Below are 13,258 nucleotides of genomic sequence, written 5' to 3'. Positions count from 1 at the left end.
TAAACTTAATCCGATTCACATGGGTACCATTATGAAACGGAGAACTTTCAATCCGTTTGTTTACTTTCCTTTACGTCAGACTGTGTACACAGAGTATTTCTTGAAAGACGAATATGTCATGCTTCGAAAATTTGAAAAAAATATATGTAAAGCATATTTAAAGAAAATACCATCGCCGAAATGAAGGGATCATAAGAAAACAGGGTTTGGAAAATGAAATTCCTACAAAAGCCCAATAACTTTATAAACGCACTCTCGTGTAAATCTCAACGTAGCACTAAATGAAATGCACGAAATGTTTGAATTCGCATAGGATACATAAAATATTCACAAAAGGCATGTTTGTTAAATGGTTTTTAAACCTGAAGCAAAAAGGAACTCTGTAAAAATAAACATTTCTTAATGTTTATTTGAACGAATGTTATATTGAAGAAAACTCATATTTTGTGATAATGTAAAACAACGTCTCTATATCTGGCTTTAAAACACGATCGTTTTTGCAGTGAGAGCGTATTTTTCTTTCACTACTGTACCCGAACAAATCATGTAGCTCATAAAAAATCATAGGAAACTTATATATTGTGATATTAATCATTATGTTCAGCCGCTAAAGAAAGCAATCTATAAAATAACGCAGCTATGTGATGATGGTATACAAAAGTGGACTCTAAAGAGCCGCCAACTAATTTTTGTTACAGTTAATTTATTCCGATTCCGATTCCAATAGGTTCCCCTTATAAAACGGTGAATTTTCAAGGCTGTTTTCTTGCATAATCATTTTATTGGATTGAGAAAACCTTGTATATATTTAAAAAGAAATATGATTTTGTTTTCGAAGTTTAGGGGAGGAGGGAGATATATCATGCATTTTCTCAGAATATTACATTCACCTAAATGCAGGCATCCCCAGCAAACAGTGTTTTGGCAGTGAAATTTTGACAAAAGCTCAATATCTAAATAAACGCATCCAAAACGTTAATCTTTTGACGTAGTCAGAAATGTATAATGAATGCACCAAAACATGTGTGCAATTTATAAATGGCTTGTATAACAAAAAAGAGAAGGACATTTTCACATATAGGCGCGAAAACTGTAGAGTTCAGCAAGCTAACACGTGTTTATATGCCAGCTGCGAATCAATATATCTTTTCTTTGCACCTTTTCCCATACGTTTTCCGTTCTAACTAAGCGATTTAATCAGCTGGGTACAGACGTCTTATTATAAAACCCACATTGCTATAACGGTTGGGATTTTGTTAACATTGACATAAGATATCAACAAACCTAGTAACCATTGAAATAGTTTTATCTAGCCAGTGACTGGGTTATGGTAATTCAACCTCTTTAAGTCGTTTCTTTACTGAACAAGAACGAAATTTAGTAAATTGGTAATGTTCAATTAGTTTTTGCTACATTAGAAATTATCTGCGATAATTTTGAAACATATACATTAGTTTGTGTTTCATTTCATCGGATTTTGTTTCAATTGCTTTTCAAATAACCGACAGCCATAAAGAGCTATTCGAAATACAATTTTTTAAATTCACATGTTTTCAATTATAAGTTTTAATAATCAACGTCTTTCTACTTCAATGCGTGAGTAATGCGATTGCATAACAAACGATTGTTAAGGTAAAGATTGAATTTAGTTAAAATACTGCAATATTTCTTTACTGTTTAGGAAAATCTTATTGGGTTTCTACTAGAAATATATTATGTTGTTAGGAGCAGGACCCTGCATGAACATTAGGGTAAAGGGACATAAACACTTTCAAAAAATAACTATGAAGTTATATAACGTTATTTTTGTACTACAAATATTTAAGTGTTGGGCCGTACTAATATCTGATGTCCAGTTCTGTTGAATTACTGTATATATTAATCAATAAATGATGTGAACATGTTTGGGATTTTATCTTTTGCCCTAAATAAGACTCACTGTAAGCAAATTTGATACAAGGATTGTAAAGTCAAAGTATAAAAATGATTGGATATGGTTTCTGTATCCAGAGAAACGAAATAGTCTTCAAAAACGTAGAAAGTTAAACAATAAGCACTTACTTTCCGAGCCAATACCTGAAAAGCATCAAAATTTACATTAGTTGTGAAAAAAACATACTACTAAAAAATTAACATATGCGCAATAAGCGATTTAAGCAACAATAGCAAGTCCGCGCAGAACAAAAGTTCAACAAAATTATGTATTCAACAAAAACATTTGTGTTATAAACATATTACCAAAACAATAGGCACTGTCTTTTGTTACGGTTGGACCTAGTCGATATACATAGTAACCTCCGCAGTTCTTTGCTTGTAAGTCATATGTTATGCTGGAATCTCCCGACTGTTCTGCCTTGAAAGACTTGATTTTATCCTCTAGTTTGGGTACCGCGTTGGGATCTGATTTTGTTTCAAACATAAAAAGTATGTATGCACTTTGTTATAGTGGAACGCAAGTTTACGAACAAAACAATGGAATTAATTAGTTATGAAGTCAAGTATTCTGCTGTTAAACCAAATAAAAGCAAGAGCACAATTTCTTTAATATAAGAAAAACATTCTTAGTCTAACTTATTTAATAAATATATGTACAATGTATTCAGGAATTCTGTCTGCATTTATTTTAAAGTAGGTTTACAATTCCTATAATTTTCTTCGTCTACGTGGCGATAAGCGAGTAACACATCTTTAATATATTGAAAAGCCGACCTCTACAATTAAGCTAGGGTCACCGGAGCCCTAGTAACGTAATGTAGAGCGCACGCGCGATAAGGGATATTATACTACAAATATGTGTTGGGACGTTTTAAATTCTTACGCCGTGTTATAATTCCTAAATGTATATACCGGCTAATAGAAGTAGTTGAAAATATTTTCTCTTGCCTGTAGTTTTTTCCCTCGTCTTTTTGCACAACGTGGATGCCGATGAAAGTATGTACTCTTAAGTAATCAATACTTACGGGTACATACAATTCATAAAGTTATATCAATATTTTACAACAACGAAAATTTTGCTTATTTAATAAGTATGAAATTAAGGACACAAATTTGTGTTGTAAGCGTTTACTACCGTTAAACTTTGATCATAAAACAAAAATGAAAATTAAAAAAAATACCGTTGCTATACACCGGGAAAATTGTAGCACATCTGTTCATCGGAGGTGCTTGATCTGGCAAAGTGTTGTTGCCAACATTGTACCAGCCCAAGGAAAGTTTGTTGTCATTAATGGGATTTGACTTTGTTTTTAAATTGACCAGTCTCATTTCCAGGCTAGGGAGTCTCTTGTAGTTCTCTTTGTCGCAGGGATCAATGTTGTCTTGGTAGTCTGAATAAAAAAAATAATATAAACAACAGGTATTGTAAACATCACCTATTGGAAAAAGGGGACTACAGCGATAAATAAAAAGTAGTTCTTAGCGACACATGGATTTGCATATGATTGATTTGTATGAGTACTGACAGTAATAATTTGTAGATTTTTACGTGACAAAGTATATACGCACTACAATAAATGGCTACGTCTTCGTCGTGTACGCAGTCATGGGTGCCCCACTCTCGTGCTTTACACTCAGACACATCTCCTTCAACTCCGAGACATTGCAGGTCGTCCAGTATAATTGTCTCATTGCCAAACATGGGATATTCTGCCTCGGGTCGGTAAACCTTACTGTAAGATGGTATGTAGTAAATTACTGTCCATGACACGCAGTGAAATATATAGAGAGGAGTTAATGGCATCTAAACTATCGGTTAAATCTGATTCTTGAAAAACTAGTTTTATTGTGTCAATCTATTTTAAAAGTTTGACAATTTACTATATATATTGTTCATTCATTTATTTGTGTTATGCATTTTCATTGTGTAAATATTTTGTTAATTATGCGACATCAATAATCTCCCATTTTAAAGTATAAACATTTGTGTGTAGCTAAAACGAGTATTTATGTGGACAAGAAGTATTATAACATATTTTATGCATACGACTTGCTCACATAGCTCAAATGTGTAGCTTAATAATTGTGAAATATGGATATGGTATTTATAATAGTAAAGAAGAGTCCGTACCCAACAGAGTATCCCATCATAGAGCACAGCACCAAGGCATCTTCATCTCCAAACTGATCATCACAAATTGTGCCCCAATGATCATCACGGTACTTCTGTAAACTCTGGTCAAACCTCCTATACTGGATTTCTACCTTTCCTTGTACAGGCTTATGTAGTCCACTGCCTCCTGCCTCATGCAGGCCATCCATTAATCTTACAGGAGTTTGAGCACCTGATTATATACATTACAAGGTCAGAAATGCAAAATGAACGCAACGAAAATGCCAATATTGTGAACGACAGGTTTATATTTGTTTATATTATCAATGCTGATGTAAATTCTACCCCATGAATTAACTATTTTTGCTAAGTAAACTTTTTCATGAGTGTTCAATGTATTTTAGACATACGTACTCGTTATGCGGGACGATAAAAACCAACACTAGAAAACAGCTGAATAAATTAACTTCTAGAATCTGCGAGTAAACAAAATGTACACGTGTTTACTACTCACGGCAATTAAGAGCTACGTTTTCTCCACTAGGACAATAGTGTGTTGACTCAACCCACTGTCCGGATCCACAATCGTATAAATCACTTTCGTCGCCAAGACAACCGAACCCACCAAGAGTCGTATGTTCAGCAGTAATATTTGCGAAATATTGATTGTGAATTGAGACATTTCTGCAATATAAATTTTTTATCGTCATTATAAGTCTATATACATGATGTTGTATATATAACGACCAAAGTCGTATATCGATACAGGAAACATGTTACTTATTTTTTAAAGACGCTTTATTCTGAAAGCAATTTTGATAATTGTATTTTATGGTACTCGCCCATGGTAGTTGTCTCTCTTTCCTGCTTGATTACAAATCGCAATCGCATCGCCCATTGTAAAATTGTCTTTGCATACACGCTGCCATCCGCGGTTGATATAAACCTCAACTATACCTGAATAGAATGTCAGGCCTTCCCGAACTCGAACAGGTGTGTCTATTAAACAACAATAAGAAATATTTGAGAATAAAAATTACAGTGCATCTCGACGCTTTCATTAATATAACATGTCATATGTTAAACAGTAATAAAAAAACAAACGTACTACACTGCACCGCTACATCGTTGTTGTGAGAACAATAACTACTGCCCCATTGGTAACCAATACTACACTCGGAGATGTCAGGCTCGTCGCCACGGCAGTTCAGGTTTGATAACAAAATACTTTCATTCCCCATCCCGTAAAAGCCGTTCGTTCGTATCGCTAAGCTCCTAAACAAAAACAAGACATTTAGAGACATCCAGAGCAAACGGTACACTGGTTTTTTTACATCTTGTTTGGATTCGGCGTTTGCTTTAAATAGACAACAAATTCAGTTTTTTGTGTGATTATATATAGTCTTCAGAACAAAATTATGCATGTTTTGAATTTATTTCATACAAACAAATTGCGTTGCAAAACAGCCGTTTCAAATACTATAAGTTGACACGTCTTATGTAAGAATAAGTTACTTTGTATTGAGTCCTTTCATTCTGCATATTACTTTAGCGTCGTTTTCATCGAAGTAGTTGTCGCAGATCGTGCCCCAAACTCCTTTGTACTCGATTTCAACTCTCCCAGAATAGTTAGTTCCACCCACAAAGCGCATTGGTGTTAAAGGTCCTGTGAAGAGAAACGCATGTATTGATACATGTTCAAAGTATTTTTAATCCGTATTTATAAATTTATGGTTAACTTTGTTCTTTCATGGTATAAATGTTAAGGTATATGAAATAAAAGCGTTTACAGTCAACAGGGCTTATTTTTATTATTATTGTGTTGGCTGTTGCATATATATTTATAATTAAATGCAAGAGAGATATGCAACACATACATCAAAAATAACAAACCGAAGTCACCGAAGTGTATATTTATCCGCTATTAGTACTTACTACAATTAACGCCGACATCATAGTTATGCGAGTCACACGGTGTTTTTGCAGAATTTTCCTTCCATGGGTACGAAGCACATTCATCAATGTCCGTCTCTGTTCCATTGCACTGCAAGTCTTCAACAATCAGGTTACCTGACCCTGGTCCGTACTTGTTTGCATTTGTGTGTATTGTGATGTTACTGCAACCCAAATAGTTTCGTTTTCAATTAACTCATACAAAATCAATATGAAAATTTGAACATATTTTCCAAAAAGTAACACATAAGCTCTATTTTGTTTTAAACACACCAAAGTACCAACTTTAAATAATCGATAACCATAGAAGGTTGACAAAACTTGAAGAAATTCATAGATTTTAAATAATTGTATTAAATTCCCTTAAACAACCAAAGTCAACGAATATTTCGTAAAATATGTCGATAAATAAACTTAACTCGCGGACCTAATAGAAAGCACAGGCAAGATTATCGATTTTAATTCACGAGTGATCATAAAAAATATTTTCACGAGTGCCGCCGCCACGAGTGAAAATATATTTTTTATATGATCACGAGTGAATTAAAATCGATATTCCACCAAATCCAACAATTTTTTTTTTACAGTTTAGTACATTGTTAAAGAGTTTAACTAAAGAATTTCGCTGGGATAATGACGTCATTTCGTAAAAAAATGACGTCATTTCACAGTAAACAGTGAAAATTATTGATAATTTTCACTATTAATTTTCACTGTTTGAAACAGTGAAATTATCAGTTTTAATTCACTGATATTTCTCTATAAACCACCGAAAAGAATAAAATAATAATCCATAAACACAGTTATGTATTACCCCGCATACCCTTTCATTTGAGAACACTCTCTTTTCTGTTCATGTTCTTGCTGAACCGTTTAGAGCAGGACGACCTCGCTTGAGCTGCATTTATTATTAACATATTGATTATTCATGAGAACTACGTCGTGCTTCCGACGCTGCCAGAAGCCAACGTCGTGTTCGCTCGTAAATGTTCGGATATGGTCGCGAGCAAATTCACATGAAATATATTGTCACACAAGAAATAACGATAGCGCCGATGGCGTTAAAAGCATAGGTGCAAGATACAGGTAAGAATGGCGTCACGTGGTATAATGTAGTTCGATATCGCCATCCGCGAATTTCTCAAATCAATAATTTCAAACAATTACCGACTATTTAAATAGATAATCTTTCCATTTATATCAGTGTTTGAAACGCTTATGAAAAATAATTACCCAAGCCTTTCAAAATTTAAGCACGGACAGATCTGTATCGAACTATTCTTTTCACAAATGAAAATAGACGCTACCCAAATCGTCTGCGTCAAGAATTTGTCGTAAAACTTGTGGCAAGCGTTAGATGCAGACGTGCACAACAGATTGAGTTCTGAATACAGATTTCTGAATGCAGATTTTTATAGAAAATCCTCACAGCAGTTACTTCCCTTGCTTCGCCCGGTCAGTAACTTCTAGTATAAGGGAGGCCACTGCGTAGGAGATTGAGATTTATAGTCCAGATAGAATTGTTTTACGAACGAAATTTGTTTTAGGTTATAAGAAGATTTTTTGACATAAAACGGTCTTAGAAAAATTCACTAAAAACGGTGTCAGCAATATTCTTGGAAGAAAACGTTAGAAAAACGTTTCAAAAAAAAAATGTAAGAATGACCATATACTAAATTAAATAGATATTTCGTCTGATTTTTGATCAGGTAAGGCTTCATAATGGGCAACCGATCGATGTGGATTTTCGAAATGTGGTATATACCATGAGCATAGGTGCGTAAACGCACCTATGCTAAAAACGAGCATTTTGTATCTCGTTAAATCTATGTTACCAGACCACATCTAACGTTAATAGTTTGCCTATTGCTATAAGGAACACTGCTTTTTACGAAATATTTTACGAAATATTCGTTGATTTTGAGTGTTTATAGGGCTTCGATCTACATACAATAAACCATCTTCAGTATTGTGACAAACCAACGTCACAATCTAGAGTACACTTCAATGTGAGCATTTAAGAACGATCACTTATACTGTTGAACATTATATTTTTTAGCTATATTTAAGGGCCAGTCATGCGTTGCCACAGGGCTTGCAAGGTGTAATTAAACTCCGTCAACACACCATGTGATCGATGTGAGAAATTGCTCAAAATTATAAAATTAATATTCTGTAGCGAGAATTATACTATGAATATTCTGTAGCGCTCAAATAATGGCCTTGCGACTTTATTACTGTATACTGCACGCTTATCGCGATCTTATCATATCTTTAACGCTACGAACATTGCGGTTTGGCAACGGCGTGCACATAAAGCATTTGCAATTTAGGAAGGTTTAATGAACTGTTAACTTTAAATTGAACGCAGTGTAAAGTAATTATTGCTAGTTTGCTTTCGACGTGTCAACATCATGATATGAAATCGATGCAAAGCAAGGAAGACAAGGTCATCTTCTCATCCATCAGTGGCAGGCCATACTTGTGATGTCTTTGAACAAAATGATCGCCGCGATCATTAAAATATTGCTAAGTCTTTATATGGTTTTTAGAATGTTCAAATAGCGTACCTCAAAGTGTCATACCCAGCCAGTTTGCATATGACACGTGCATCGTTTTGGTTAAAGTTTGTATTACAAACAGTTCCCCAGACTCCGAAATACTGGAACTCTACTCGTCCCTGGTAAGTGTTGACGTTACTGACCAGCCTTACACGGTTGTCTGAAAAGATCAAGTTGTTATTTTGGTTATTTTTTTTTATATATTTCAGTTCATGCGTAGTGTGCATGTAAATTACTACATGTATGTGTACGCACCGCAAATTTATCACATGTCATGTGTACCGACAGAACAAACGACCGACAAAATATAACCGACAGTTTTAATTCGTTTGTTTTCTGTTTCGGTATTATTATAAGTCAACGTACTACTACATATGACTCCTGCTCTCTGTGTGTATTCCCTATCTGAAGAACTTGATGAACAACGTCTAACTGTCCACGGATATGTGCAGCATTCTGAAGGGTGTAATGTAAACTGGCACTGGGAAATATCGGTTTCATCTCCATTGCACGTCATGCCATATATAAGAGCATCTCTGGAGCTATGCTGAATATCAGGAGTCCTGAAACAGTGTATAGAATATGACAATAGCTGTTCAGAAAAGTCTGACACAACGTCAAGTATGGTCTTATTTATTTGATAGTAATATAATTTACATAACACATTCCCAAATAACTTCTAGTTGTAATAACTTCTGACATGACTTAATGCATATTTGTCATTAATACAATTCCATAAATGTGATTAATGAAATATCCTCATAAATTGTTACATGTTTAAATGTGCTTAACCTTTTTATTATCAAGAATGACGATGTAGGAGAACGAATTCCAATAGGTATGTCTTATCTTATGTTAAATATATTGAACTCTAAGTAAAACGTATAGTTTATGTTTAATTTAAGAATAAAGTTTCATTTGTAAAATTCAAAAAAATATAGTTCTTATATCAAAACCGAAATAAATCCTTGCTAAAAGTGAAGGTGTCTGTATTTAAACATTTGGAAAAGAAAGGTTCCTATCGTTACGCAATACCAGAGCGACTGAAGAATCTTGAGCGCTTCTGTTCGAAATGCTATCATAGCTTGCCAAACGTATTAAGTACAATCTCGTTACAAACAATATTTACAAAATAACATAATGCCGGTTATGCTTCATATTTGAATTTGAATCTACACGTGGTTTTGTATATGACGTGTTTACAAATGTTAAATTTCATAATTGATCCTCATATCGCTAAATCAAGTACTGAGTATTTCATATGAGTTTTATATAATCTCATAATGTAAGAAGTAATATTGTATTTTTGCGATCATCTGACATATTTTTTACAATACATTGATTATTCGAAACGTTGTCAAATGTGAATACTAAAATTTCCAGTCGATATTTCATTATTACGGCATACCCGATTTTGTATCCAAGCTTTTTGCAAACTACAGCAGCTTCTTTGAAGTTGAAGTTGAAGCCACACATAGTATACCACGTTCCGTCGAAAAACACTTCAACTAATCCCTTTGTTAGATCATTCCCTTGAAGTCGGGTTGGCGTGTCGGGCCCTGAATAAAGCGCGGGCAGAAGTTTATAAAAACGTTGAAAGTTTATCTTATTATGTAATCTTTTTAATCTTTATTGTTGATTAAATAAAGGTCTGTTTAAGAAGCCTGCATTGTTCAGAGTGTGAAAGTGCTTCTTGAATGTGACATATAATCACACATAGATACAGTGTCATTATGTATGGTTTTGTTTGATTATAGCAGTAAACCAAACAACATAACAATTTGGTTTTGTTTGAAAACTGCAATGCTAAACATACATTGTAATAAAAAAAACATGAAAGTCACGTTGAAACGTACGACAATTTATTGCAACCGTTGTGTAGTTAGAGTTGCAAGTGTGAGAAGTCTCTGACCACGGTTTGGACTGACATTCTTGCAGATCGTGTTCTCTTCCTGAACAGTTCACTTGTTCAATAACAAAGCTGTGATGAGATTCAAACTTGTTCTTCGGATAAACAGTTGCGTTTCTTAAAAAAAGTTTGCAACTTAAAAAGTCAGCATGGGTATGGTTTTGCATCATGGTTCTAAACACATATTATTTAAATAACTTATTTGACTATATACGTTTCCTTTCCATTATAAAAAAATGCTTAAAATATCACTTACCCAAAGGACGGAGCACCGATCAAAGTACAAACAACATCAGCGTCTTCAGAACTAAAGCCAGATCCACATAACGAACCATACTTTGTTGTTGTGTATGGATCTTGGAAATTCAGCTGAACCCATCCATAGTATTTACTAACACCGGGTTGTAGGGTAATCGATGTCCCTGTAAATGAATGTCAGTATACTATGAACTATCTGAAGGCACACACAAAACATGCAAGTTCAATATAATTAAGCTAGATCTGCCTGGCTAAGCTGATACAATTCCGAGGATCGCTGGTTAATTGCCCGGACTCGCCTCATAATTCATAACTTGTGCAGGCATTTGGCATGAAATTGCTATATACGTCCATTCTTATACCTCTTATTCAATTAGGCAGTTGTCAGGTACGAGACCCTTATTCTGGTTAACCAGCTTACCAAAAGTGCGAGTTGGTAAACTGATCGGCGTCATATGACTGAAATAATGTTGAAAATGGCAAACAATCCACCTAAACAATCTTACACAACAAGACAATATGCCCATAACTATAAATCCATACATACTGCATTCCAACTCTAGCGGTGCGTCAAAGCAGGTGTTATTCCACCATTCATTAGCACTGCATTCGGTGATGGTCTCTTCGTATCCGGTACAAACAAGACCAGATATCATGTATTTGTTGAATGTTTTGTTGCTGTATTTAAAACTGTCCTGTACATGACCATATCTAAAACAAAATATTTGACAGATGTTTGAAAGTTAGATTTTTACAAAACTAATGAACATGTTTGCGTGATTTTAAACGCAGAACTTTTCATTTATTAGTTATTCTAGTAAAACTTTATTTGACTAACGTGTATCTAAATCCAGCGGATCTGCATATAACATTTGCTTCATTTGTTCCGATTGCGGATCGACAAACCGGACCCCAGTTGCCATTGTAAAACACTTCCACTCGACCTTTAGTTGAAGAGGGACCATCCGCTAGTCGAACACTGGTTTCTTAAATACAAGTGTTAATTGTTCAGCATAAAAATCATTTAAAACAAAAATCTTAAATGTTTGCCAAATTATAATTTTGAAAAGTACTTTGCTGAATCACAAACATGTAAGTTATAAAAAATAAAGTTCATAAGTATAAGTTACATGTTATAGAGCTGTACTTTTAGTGAATCATTCAACCTTATTTGATATGTATTTCAATTGTGATGGTTATTGTGCCTAAAGTAAATGTTTCCATATATCTCTTACGACAGTTAATGGCAATGGCCTTTTGGCTGGAGCATGATGCCACGGTTTTCCCGGTGTGTCCAGTGCATTGCGAAATATCATCTTCCTTTCCATTACACACAAAACCACCATCTGCGATGGACCCGATGGTTGCTTCTAGCATTATAGTTGCGTTTCTTTAGACAGGAAAACGGGAATAACTTGTCACTCGTTTACCGGATATAAATGTTTACATAAGAATATTCATTTAGATTTAAATAAACTGTAACTTGTTTAATTTAATAAATTAACTTGAAATGTGTGCCTCTACAAAAGTCTCTGTATATTTCGGTTTAGTGTAATTTAATGTATATCCTCTGTAAGAAAAAAATCACCGATAGTGCAAATGCATTGTAAAAATGTGTAAAGAATTACAGCATTGAGAATGTCACCAGTATTTTTCGGTTACCTCAATTTTGGTTGTCCACTCTTCAGTGCACATTAAACCTTTCAGGTATAACCATTAAGTTTATTATATAGCTAGTTAAAGAAAGATAGTTATTGGGAAATGTGGGTTATAAAATAATTAAAGAAATTACAATGATTGATCAGTTTACTACAGTCGGATTGAATTTCAAAAAATAAGAACAAGAACTTGTTGATTGTAATTGAATTGTACACTGCTATGGATGTGGCATCCGAAATAGAGTTTTCTTCGTGTGCTCACGTGTAAGTCTCACATGAAGTGTGCACATGAACGTCTTAATGTTTGCACGAGCAAGTCTACATGTGCGCATGTGCAACACTTCTCATGCCATGCGTAAAGAGGATCAACGGACGTCATTGCGAAAACATTAAAACCAAACACCGTAAATATGTAAATACAAATAATGCAGTTAACGTTTCTTACCGACCAACATTAAAAAAAACGCATTGATATCGGTAAATAATAATGATTTGGGCAATTTTTAACCGTATATTTTCTAAACAACCTTAATACACCTTAGCTTGTGATACGTATGGAGACATCGTCATGTAGAGAGTGTTATTCTTTTCGTCAACTGTAACGGTTACCTGAGCTCGACTTTGCAAGTCTTGTGAATTACTTAGTCATGTACACGATATGTATAAGTAGTGAGACGTACACGACGCGTTATTAACGTATCGGGTACCTGACTGAGATAAAGATCTTTCGAAAAGATAGCGATACGACTGAATTTTGTAGTAAAGATAATACCTTAAAATACAGATATTCATTAAATATAGATGTGTAAAATATTCTTAGGAATGGAATATACTTTTGAACATTATTAACATATGTATTATGTGTTGCTTA

The 13,258-nt window shown here is 34.2% G+C and overlaps 1 protein-coding gene across 1 annotated transcript in view; it reads right to left on the bottom strand.

Moving 5' to 3' along the window:
• LOC127868369 (uncharacterized) overlaps positions 1-13,258 on the bottom strand; it is a 33,645-nt gene that overhangs the window by 17,533 nt on the left and 2,854 nt on the right. The window contains exons 4-21 of the mRNA XM_052410085.1: positions 11,965-12,119; positions 11,568-11,715; positions 11,277-11,440; positions 10,728-10,893; positions 10,419-10,588; positions 9,971-10,121; positions 8,929-9,125; positions 8,572-8,722; positions 5,984-6,165; positions 5,564-5,714; positions 5,157-5,323; positions 4,891-5,047; positions 4,563-4,732; positions 4,067-4,280; positions 3,505-3,668; positions 3,117-3,326; positions 2,239-2,400; positions 2,062-2,076 (exon numbers count right to left, since the gene is read on the bottom strand). Coding sequence (XP_052266045.1) covers positions 2,062-2,076; positions 2,239-2,400; positions 3,117-3,326; positions 3,505-3,668; positions 4,067-4,280; positions 4,563-4,732; positions 4,891-5,047; positions 5,157-5,323; positions 5,564-5,714; positions 5,984-6,165; positions 8,572-8,722; positions 8,929-9,125; positions 9,971-10,121; positions 10,419-10,588; positions 10,728-10,893; positions 11,277-11,440; positions 11,568-11,715; positions 11,965-12,119 — 2,894 coding nt within the window. The remainder of the gene's footprint in view (positions 1-2,061; positions 2,077-2,238; positions 2,401-3,116; positions 3,327-3,504; positions 3,669-4,066; positions 4,281-4,562; positions 4,733-4,890; positions 5,048-5,156; positions 5,324-5,563; positions 5,715-5,983; positions 6,166-8,571; positions 8,723-8,928; positions 9,126-9,970; positions 10,122-10,418; positions 10,589-10,727; positions 10,894-11,276; positions 11,441-11,567; positions 11,716-11,964; positions 12,120-13,258) is intronic.

Source organism: Dreissena polymorpha, chromosome 2 (genome assembly GCF_020536995.1).
Source record: "Dreissena polymorpha isolate Duluth1 chromosome 2, UMN_Dpol_1.0, whole genome shotgun sequence".
Taxonomy (NCBI): Eukaryota; Metazoa; Mollusca; class Bivalvia; order Myida; family Dreissenidae; genus Dreissena; species Dreissena polymorpha.
This window is presented reverse-complemented; position numbering and strand designations above follow the sequence as displayed.